At 39.6% G+C, this 11,209-nt stretch overlaps 1 protein-coding gene across 1 annotated transcript in view; it reads left to right on the top strand.

Moving 5' to 3' along the window:
- Window positions 1–279: 279 nt before the first annotated feature.
- The window catches only part of LOC112934595 (leucine-rich repeat-containing protein 7), a 155,198-nt gene continuing 144,268 nt past the window's right edge, over window positions 280–11,209 (top strand). Inside the window, 6 exon segments of the mRNA XM_072745077.1 lie at window positions 280–442; window positions 636–769; window positions 1,427–1,614; window positions 3,626–3,709; window positions 4,262–4,434; window positions 8,506–8,611. Of these exon segments, the coding sequence (XP_072601178.1) occupies window positions 280–442; window positions 636–769; window positions 1,427–1,614; window positions 3,626–3,709; window positions 4,262–4,434; window positions 8,506–8,611 (848 nt within the window).

The raw sequence follows: 11,209 nt of genomic DNA, 5'->3' as shown, positions 1-11,209 counted from the left end.
TATCTAATATTTGAGAAAATATGTCAAGCAGTCTTTATAAAAACATTTCATAAATTCAGCAGTCCATAAACTATATTAGACGACTGATATTCCATAAATCTTCTCTTTAGAAAAGCTTAGAAAATATTCTGCACTCTGAAAATCACCATTTTGAAAGCTTAGGAAGGCTGCAGATCACCATAAGCAAGAATTTCTAATCTCAATATTCAAACTGAATAACTTTTATTGATTTTTCTCACTTTATTTGTAGGGTAAATAAAAATCTCAGATAGATAAAGAATGGAGATGCTGAGAAGAAATGCCAATAGTTGTATAGTGTTGGAACGGAAAGGTTTTACTCTAGCCTTCAAGATTCTTCCCGCTGGTCTAAGAATTAATTTGACAGCAGACAGATTAACAGGAGGGGGAACAAAAAGTTTAATTGACTGTGTACAGCGTTCCAGTAATGAAATTAAGACCCAAGAAATGACCAAGGCAGGCAGTTTTAACACTTTTTAGACAAAAAGACAATAAATCTGTATGAAATTGACAAGACAAAGAAAATTTATGTTTGGAGGTTTCAGTAAGGAATTCTAAACAGACTTTGGACTGGGCTGAAGTTGCAAATTAGTAAAATATAAGCTCTGTTTATACAGCTTCCATGGCTCTGAATTCCCTCTCTGCTAGTAAGAATGTCTCTACCTTCTGGTACAAGGAAAGTACCTTTCACGTGGAGAGTTATCTCCTGGTTTCTAGAGACAAAAAGGAGTCAGAGTGTTCCTACACTCAAGTAAGTTTTAGTTCAAAATAATCAATTCGTCAAAGTGGTACATTTTGGACTACCTGCCCTTGGATCCTACAATGGAATATTTATTTGGGCTACATAAATCATACTAATGTTTTTTCATAGACATTTGAAATAATCAAGTACTTCAGCTAATAGTTTAACTTGTAATTTAAATTGATTAGAGTTAAATTAAATTCATTCTACTAAAAGCATAGCTGAAAAAAATAAATAAAAAAGTAAATAAATAAAAGCATAGCTGCCAGTGGCTTCACCTACCTGGTAAGCCCAAGCTGTGCTCCTTTTTAATTACCTAGGATGCGTGTATATCTGAGGCAAGCGCTGTATTTGCATATCTAACAATTTCCTTCATAAGTAATTACAGCATAGGTTTCCCTACCTACTCATCAAGTTTTGTCAAGTGTTTTTCAGAGAAAGCTTATTAAAAAGAACAAAACAGGAAAACACAATTTGCAGTCATAACTGGCCACCTGTTCTTAAGGAAAATACTTGAGACATCCTAATTATTAACTCCTCCATTTCCTGCGTTTGTAAAATCACTGAGGACGTTGATTGTAAATATGCACCACAGGCATTTCCAAAGGTTATTCATATACCAAGAGAAACATGAGAAATGAAAGTTTGTTTTTTTTTAATTATTAGAGACACATCAATTTCTGTATCAATCCAGGCCCGGTCAGGAGGTGGAAACTACATCAGTTGTTTAACAAAGGGAATTTAAGGAAAAGAACAGTTACGCATGTGCCAGAAAACCGAAAGGACAGAAGGGGGACAGGGACACTGAGGGATCACAGAGGTGAAAACTGTAGGAAGCGGCTGGCACCTTCAGGGTAGGGAATAAATGGCAGGGGGTCGTGTAGGGGACTCAGCCCCGTAGAGGCTGGTGCTGGTGTCTCTGAGGGACCGTGATGAGGCTGCTTCTGGGTTATGTGGAAAAACCACCACCTGAGCTCTGCTGCTGTTGCTGACGCTGAGTGTCACCCCAAGGGAGCGTTGCTGTTGGGATGCTGACATGACCAGGGATGAAATAGAAGGAGCAAGCCCCACCTCCGGCCTCCAGCCTCCCAGTCTGTCTCCAGTCCCCCCAGTTGTCAGGGCCTGACACTGAGCTGCCTGTCAAAACAGAAATGGCATTAGCCTCAGAATTGCAAAGTAGGCCAGAGAGACGTAGGCCCCCTGCCGAAAGGCAAGAGCTTACGCGTTCAAAATAAAACAGGTGTAAGAATATAATGATAATAAATAAATAAATAAAATAAAACTAATGTTTGCTTTTGCGGACTCAATTTTGGCGTCATTTCCTCCGGACTGCTTTCCCTGCACTGACAGAGAGCACCGTGTCCCCAACTGGCACTTGATAAATGTTTTGGAGCGAGTGAATGAATCATTTGATTTTAAAGTGAACAGTCAGTTCTCATCATCAGCATCGTGCCTATATAAATTGGAGATTTTTAATTCAAACTAAACAATAATAGAGGTTGAGGAAATACTTTTAGTTTCCCTGAAAAGCAGTCATTCCACAATTAGATATCCTTTGAGGAATCAATTTCAATTCACTTTGAGACAAACTTCCAAACGAGTTTCCCTTTGAAACTCTGAAGGACACAATTTGCCACTGTGATCAATAAGTAAATAAAACTGTATCGCCACTAACTCTGGAATTTGAAAGGAAATCTTGATGAATCATTCAATTGAAATGTATTTTCTCACCGAAAATGATTGTGGAGGCTTTTTTTTCAGATGACAATCAGACTGGGGCCTCCATTTTTACAAATACCGCATCCGTTGACCTAGGCCTTTAATTCGCAGACTCCAAGGTCACACATGCAAATAAGGAAACTAATTTTTTGCTTTCGAACTTTCCCTTCCCCAGAAATAAAATAAGTCTTCTTTGCCTGCTTCCAGAGGCAGCAGCTTTTCCCTCATTGCCATTTCTCATGACTGCAACGTCATGACGAGGTACCAGGAATGAAATCAATTAGCTCTGTTTGCCTTTCCAGAAGTAGATTTTTCTAAGAATGGCATGTATCTCCATGTAGTCAGGTGTCCTGGGGTTTCTGTCAACAGTTTCTACCAGAGACATTAAAGGAAAAAGAAGTATTCCCTAATTGTACCAGGATAAACAACAGTAAGTAAAAGTATATACATTTATACTCTGGGCTCTACAAAGGAAATAGACGTATTATATAGTCATGGAGTAAACCCAAGAGCATATTCTTGAGCTGTGAATAGGGATTGTACGTCACCCCCCAAATAACAGAAAACTCTATTTAAAATAATCAAAATAAAATTGACATCCACCTCCCTTATGTGCTGAAATAGTAATATTTAGACATATTATCTTAAATTGGATTAATAGAAAAAAAAATGCATTTGGTTTCAGGTTTCACGATAAACCAAAACTAAAAGGCGATGCAAACGTCAAGGAGAACTATAAAGGGGGCTGGATAGAGTTGTGTGTTGATGGAAGATGTAATTAATTAGGGCAGCTGGGGAAGCTTCACTCAGAAGGTGACATTTTAGTAAAAACCTGAAGTAGCTGAGGGAGTGAACCATGCAAGTATCTGGGTGGCGGTTAGTTCTAGACAGAGGAGATGGGAATCCCAGCACCTGACATGAGAGCAAGAGTGACGTGTGAACAGCAAGGAGGCTAACACGGTGGAGTAAGGAGGGGATGCATTAGTTTGACGGGGCAGGGAGGTGGGTAGATAGGATCCTGTGAGGAATTGTAAGGGTTCTGCATCTTCTTCTAAGTAAAATGGGGGCCATTTGGAAGGTTTTGAACAAGTAGAACTTGTGGCCTGACATGTGAAGTTGTGTTACGTCCCATTGCGTTACATACAGAGCAAGTTACGTTACCTTCTATTACATTACCTTACGTTCCCCGGGTCACTTTGACTGCGGTGTTGAGAAGAAGTGGGAAGTGGGGTACGTGAAGTCAAAGAGACCCGTCAGAAAGTGATTGCAATAACATAGGCAGGAAATAAAAGTGTCCTAGATTGAGGTCGGAGCAGCGGAGGTGGTGAGGAGTTGATTTCTGGGTAAATCTGAAAGGAGTGGCCGGAAGTTAGGACCTGAATTTGTAAACTGGAGATACCGTCTTTCAATAAGTAATAACAAAAATTAGGAACTCGCAATTGATCACCAAAGCGAATGCTTACCGAAGACGGAAGAAGAAACTATCAATTTTGAGTTATAAACTGAAGTTACTAAAATGCATTTTGAAAAGCTAACAAATGCCATAAATACCATTAATTCCAGGAAAGTAGCATACAAGCACACCTCTATAACGCTCTTTTCCCCCTATGTTTTGGCTTCATGCTCTCTGACAGTCTTCATGTGACATATATTTTACAATACCAGTTTCTATGAAGATAATAGAAAAATAATCCAATCTTTACTCTGATTTTTATCACTGATAGTTCGAAACATTGATTTCAGCTTTATGATTTCTCACTGATATGCCTTGTAAAATTTTAGGATTGCTGCCAAATTTGGGCCGACCTCTGGCTCCATACATCTCAAGGCTCTTTCTCCTCCTCCACCGGCGTACTTAGGGTGCTGGGAACCAAAGGGGATGTTCGTGTTCAGTGTGTCCTCTGGCCCCACACTCACATGTCCTGATGCCCAAGGCAGTTTGCACAAGAGCAGGAGTATAACTAGAAGTGCAAACAGGATCGCAAATCTTATAAATATATCCCACTAAACCTCCATGGCCACGCAACGACTTGCGTCCAGCCCCCTAAATGCCGCTGGCCATTCCATCACTACCTGACCTGAGGGAAACCACAACATAGGACAAGTCAGGATGGAAATCACAATTAAAATAGTTTACTTTTAGCCCGACATTCCAGGACAAGGCATGTACCTGCGTCCCTTCCCTACCGCAGAATCCTAACAAGTGACCACAGCCTTTGGGACTTCGAACAATACAAACGTATTATCTTATGGTTCTGGAGGTCGGAGGTCTTACAGTTCGCATTTCATCATGGCTTTGTTCCCTTCAGAGGTTTCATGGGAGAATTTGTGCCTTGCCTTTTCCACCTTCTAGAGGCTGCCCGTGTCCGTTCCACGAGTGGTCCCTTTCTCGCTTCACTTCATTCTCCGTATCAGACGGCACATCTCCGGCTCTGACTTCTCTGTTACTACATTACTTTCTCTCTTCTCTGACCCTCCTGCCTCCCTCTTATAGGAGCCTTTGTGGTTACATTGGGGTCACTCAAATAATCCAGGATAAGCTCTTTGTCTCGAGATCCTTATGGTATCAGCAAATTCTCTTTTACCAAGTAAGGTCGCACATTCACAGGTTCTGGGGATCAGGGCATGGGCATCCTTGGAAGTCCGCTACTCAGGCTCCACGGCCTGGCCTCTGCTCCCAAAGATTTATGTGTGACTTACATGAAAATGCACCTGCCCCGGCGCAAGGTCCCCGGAAGTCCCATCCATTAAAACTTTGACTCGAGTACAAAACTCATCTAGAGCTCATCAGCTTGGAAGTCCCAAATTTCATCATCTAAAGCATCTAAATTAGGCATGGAAAGAGTTCTGGGCATAATCCATCCTGGAACAAAGCTCCTCTCCATCTGTAGACCCGTGAAACTAGAAAACAGTTCATCTGCTTCCAAAATACAATTGTGGGATAGGCATGGGCTAACGGCTACAGACATTCCCGTACAAAAGGGGACGGAGTGGCGGATAGGAGTCCGAGAGGGTCCTACACTCAGGAACCGTTTCAGAATCCAACCAAGAAAACTCCATTAGGTCTCAAAGCCTGGGACTAACCTCCGTGGCTCAAACTCCACATGCTGAGTGAGTCACATACACGAGTTTTTGCAGTCAGGTAGGTTGAATCACCTGCTGCCTACCTCTAGAATTTGGGGAGTCTCACCGTCTTCCCTCATCGTGTCCTCTCTCTGTCCCTGTCAGCCCCTGCTGGCAGTATTTCTGCTGATGCAACAATCTTAAGAAACTTGTGGGTCTCCCTTATCTATCCTGATGATTTCTTCACTGAACAAGAAGTTCCTTTACACATCTTCCTTGGATAATCCCACCTCTATTGCTGGCTTCTTCTAAGATGTCTGGCAGGTTCCATGAGACACCTAACTAGTTTCTTCAGAAGGCGCTGTGTGGATGGATGGATGGATGGATGGATGGATGGATGGATGGGTGGGTGGATGGATGGATGGGTGGATGGATGGATGGATGGATGGGTGGATGGGTGGATGGATGGATGGATGGGTGGATGGGTGGATGGATGGATGGATGGATGGATGGGTGGATGGATGGATGGATGGGTGGATGGATGGATGGATGGATGGATGGGTGGATGGATGGATGGATGGGTGGATGGGTGGGTGGATGGATGGATGGATGGATGGATGGGTGGATGGATGGATGGATGGGTGGATGGATGGGTGGATGGGTGGATGGATGGATGGATGGGTGGGTGGATGGATGGATGGATGGATGGATGAGTGCTCCGACCTCTTAATACTTATAAGGCACTTACAAAAGTTTGCCCAGACACATCCCTGGATTTTTTTCTAGAACACACTTTCCTGGCAATGAATCACCTAATTTTAGCCTCTTTTTTTTTTTTTTTTTTTTTTTTGGTAATCCGGATAGGATGAGAATTTCCCATCAAGTCCTGGTTTCTTTTTGCTTAGCAGTTCTTTCAGTGTATCTGTTTCTTCTTGCATTTCACTGTAATCAGCAAGTAGAAACCAGGACACACCTTCAAAACTTTGCTTGGAGAGACGCCTGGGTGGCTCAGCAGTTGAGCCTGTCTGCGGCCCAGGGCGAGATCCCAGGTCTGGGATCGAGTCCCACATCAGGCTCCCCATAGGGAGCCTGCTTCTCCCTCTGCCTGTGTCTCTGCCTCTCTCTCTGTGTCTCATGAATAAATAAAATCTTTTAAAAACCAAAATAAAACTTTGCTTGGAAATGTCTTCAGTATATACTAAGTTTACCTCTTGCAGGTTCTGCTTTCCGCATAACTGTATGACACAGTTCAGCTACTATATAACAAAGATCCCCTTTCTTCCGTGTTCCGCGATAATATGCTTTTCATTTCCTTCTGAGCTGCCACCTAGTAGTGCTTTTAGTGTCGTGTTGCTACCAGCATCCTTTCGTGATGATTAGGTAATGTCTCAGATGACACAGATTTTCCTTACCGTGCTTCATTCTTTCACTTCCTCCAGAGTCTTCCTAGCAGAGAGTCATTATCATCCTTACTTCTACGAATACTGCATTCAAAACAATCTCAGCTTTTTCTGTCACAAATTAATAGCCAGAATTTTTCCAGTTTATGTCCTCTGGCCAATTCCAAAGCCACTTCTACATTTTTAGTTATTTATTATGGCAATGACCCCCTTCCAAGTTCCAAAATATGATTCCCATTGTTGAACTCTAACAAATTATGACAGATTGAGTGGCTTAATACAACACAAATTTATTATTTTAAAGTTCTATAGGTGTCAGAAAGGCTGTTTCTTCTGGAGGTTCTAGAGAAATATCCATTTTCTCTCCTTTTCCAGCTTCTGGAAGCCACCTATGTTCCTTGCACCATTTCAGCTTCTGCTTCGGCATCATATCTCCATTTTTGCCTTCTCTGATCTTCCAGTTTCCCCTTCTAAGGATACTTGTGACTACATTGGGCCACTCATATAACCCAGGATAATCCATCCTCTCCATCTCAAGATCTTTGAATTAATCGTACCTTTCTTCTCCTTTTCCATGTAAGGTGACATATACTCAGTTTCTGGGGCTTAGGATGTTCACATCTACAGGGAGCTATTATTCACTTGACGACACTACCCACCCCCCGCTCCGAAAATTTAAAGCACATGTCCACACAAGACCTTATTAATAGCATATTCATAATAGCTAAAAGGTGAAAAAAATCCAAATGTCCATTAACTAATAAATGGATATACATGATATAAGTTGCCCATACAATAGAATATTTGACAAAAAAAAGAACGAAAGACTGATATAGATGGACCTTAAAAACACTACGGTATGTGAAAGAAGCCAGAAACAAAAGGCTATATATTGTATGATTGCATCTATCTGGGATGTCCAGAATACAGAAGTCCACAGTGACAGTAAGTAGATTTGTAGTTCCCAGGGTATTAGGGTGGAGAGAGTGACTATGGGGTGTTTTGGGGGAGGTGATGAACATGATCTAGAATTAGATAGTTATGGTCACACAACTTTGTAAGCATACAAAAAGCCACTTAACTTTATATCCTGAAAAGGTGAAATTTATGGTATGTGAATTATGTTTCCATTTTTAAAATCTTAAAAAAAGAAAACAATCTTAATTTTGCAAATTGCACAAAACGTAGCTATGTGAACACACGGCCAGGCTTCCTTCCAGGATCTGGGAAGGAGGAGTTCGTGCAAGAAGAGGCCTGAAAGTTTGAACCTCATTAACTTAAAAGTATTTCTGCCTCTAGGCAGAAGCAACAGGATTTGTTGACAGACTGGATGTCAGGAATGAGAGACGGATCGTATTTAATAACGACTTCATGAATTAAGACCTAAGCAACTAAAAGATTAAATTTCTACTTCTGAGTAGATTACTACACCAGATGCAAGGTGGTTGTTTATTTTTTTTCAGTTCTCTTTTGTTTTAATTGTGGGGGGAAAGCACATAATGTTAGCTACCCTCTTAACACATTTTTAAGTATACAGTACTATATTTTACTATATATTTATAGGTAATTATAAGCACAATGCTGTGCCGCAGATCTCTAGAGCTTTTTCATCTTACGTAACTGAAGCTTTACACCAGCGAACAGCAGCTCCCTGTGTACTCTTCCCCCTGTAAACCACCACTCTACTTTCTGATTCCATGGGCTTGAATACTTTAGATGCCTCGTGTAAGTGCAATCATGTAGTATTCATACTTCCCTGACGGACTTATTTCACATGGCGTAATGTCCTCAAAGCTCGGCCGAGTTGTCACACGTTACAGAATTTCCTTTTATAAGACGGATTAATATTTCATTATATATTTTATATGTTATTATATATAAATAAATATCAACGTTTCATTATATATATCAAATTTTCTTTATTCATTTATCTATCCATAGAATAGACATTGAGGTTATTTCCACATTTGCCCATTCGGAATAGAGCTGAAATGAACATGGGACTGCAAATAAATCTTTGAGAGATTTCGATTCTTTTTGATATATACATAGAAGTGGGACTGCTGGATCATATGGCAATCCAATTTTTTAATTTTTTAAGGCACTTCCATATGATTTTCCATAGTAGCCTCACCATTTTGCATTCCTACCAACAGTGCATGAAAGTTCTAGTTTTTTTCCACATTCTTACCAACATTTGAGGGTTTTGTTGTTGTTGTTGAGAGTGACTATCCTAATACATGTGAAGTGATCTCATTATGGGTTTATTTGCATTTCCCTGATGACTAGTGATGTTGAGCATCTTTTCATACACTTGCTGGACATTTATATGTCTTTGGAGAAATGTCTATTCAAATTCTCTGTACATATAGTAATTGGGTCCTTTCTCCCAATTGGGTTGTAGGAGTTCTTCTATATTTTGAATAGTAATTCTTTATCAGATATGTGATTTGTGAATATTTATTCTCATTCATTAGGTTGCCTTTTCACTCTGTTGATTGTTTTCTTAGCTGTGCAGTTAATTTGATGTACTCTCTCTTGTCTATTTCTGCTTTTGTTGTCTGTGCTTTTGATATTATATCCAAGAAATCATTGCCAAAACCGTTTCATGAAACGGTTTTGTGTGCTGAGCCATGAGGCTCATGTTTCATGAAGTTTTTCTCCTATGTTGTCTTCTAGGAATTTTATTGATTCAGGGCTAACATTTAAGTCTCTAATTCATTTTGAGTTGATTTTTGTGTATAGTGTAAGATAAAGGTCCTGTTGTACTCTTTTACAGGTAGATATGCAGTTTTCCCAATACCCTTTGTTGAAGAGACTATCCTTTCTATATTGTGCATTGCTAAATGTTTTTAGATCATTTTTGAGTGGACCTATTTCTGGGCTCTCTCTTCTGTTCCCTTGGTCTATATTGTCTCTCTTTATACTGATACCTTTACTGTTTTAATTATTATAGCTTCATAATTTTTTTGAAATTGGGAACTGTGAGAATTCAGCTTTGTTCTTTGTTCTCAAGATTGTCTTGGCTATTTAAGATCCTTTGTGGTTCTGTGGAGATTTTAGGATTACTCTCCATATTTCTGTAAAAAATGTCATTGGCATTTTGAGAGTGATTGCATTGAATCTGTAGATCAATTTGGTTAGTATGGACATTTAAAAAATATTGTATCTTGCTATCCAGGAACATAAGATATCTTTCCATTTATTTATGTCTTTTTCAATTTCCTTCATCCTTGTTTTATAGTTTTCAATATAGAAGTATTTTACCACATTGGTTAAGTTTATTTCTAAGTATTTTAATTATTTTGATCCTATTATAAGTGGGATTAATTTCCTAATTTCCTTTTCAGATATTTTATTGATAGTTTAAAGAAATGCAACTTCTTTTTTTTAAGGGTTTCATTTTTTTTACAGTAAGTTCGAGGCCCAATGTGCAACTTGAACTCTGGACCCCAAGATCAAGAGTCATATGCTGTGCTGATTGAGCCAGCCAGGCCTCTTGCAATTTTTTTTTTGAATGTTAATTTTATACCTACAACTTTTTCAAATTTGTTTATTAGTTGTAACAGATTTTTTGGTGGAGTCAAGGTTTCATAACATTTAAATCATGTCATCTGAAAACAGATAATTTTACTTCTTCCTTTCTGATTTGAATACTGTTTATATCTTATTCTTGCCTATATGCTCTAAGATTTCCAGTATTGTGTTAAATAGAAGTGGTGAGAGCAGGCATCCTTGCCGTGGTCATGATCTTAGAAGAAAAGGTTCATTTTGGGGCAGCCCTGGTGGTGCAGTGGTTTAGCACCGCCTTCAGCCCAGGGCCTGATTCTGGAGACCCAGGATTGAGTCCCATGTTGGGCTCCCTGCATGGAGCCTGCTTCTCCCTCTGCCTGTGTGCCTCTGCCTCTCTCTCTCTCTCTCTCTCTCTCTCTCTGTCTCTCATGAATAAATAAATAAAATCTTAAAAAAAAAGAAAAAAGATTTTTAAAAAAAGGTTCAGTGTCTTACCATTGAGTAAAATGTTAGGTGTGGGCTTTTCGTATATGGCTTTTATTATGTTGAGACAGTTTCTTTTTATTCCTAGTTTGTGGAGTGTTTTTATCATAATAGGATGTTGAATTTTGTCAATGCCTTTTCTGAATCTATTAAGATGATTTTGATATTTTATTCTTTGTTATGCTAAAGTGGTATATCTCATTGATTGATTTTCATATGCTAAAACATTCTGCATCTTCAGGATAAATCCCACATGGTTATAGTGTGTCAT

Source organism: Vulpes vulpes, unplaced genomic scaffold (assembly GCF_048418805.1).
Source record: "Vulpes vulpes isolate BD-2025 unplaced genomic scaffold, VulVul3 Bu000000626, whole genome shotgun sequence".
Classification (NCBI taxonomy): Eukaryota; Metazoa; Chordata; class Mammalia; order Carnivora; family Canidae; genus Vulpes; species Vulpes vulpes.
The sequence above is the reverse complement of the archived record's forward strand: the minus strand, read 5'-3'. Positions and strand labels throughout refer to the sequence as shown.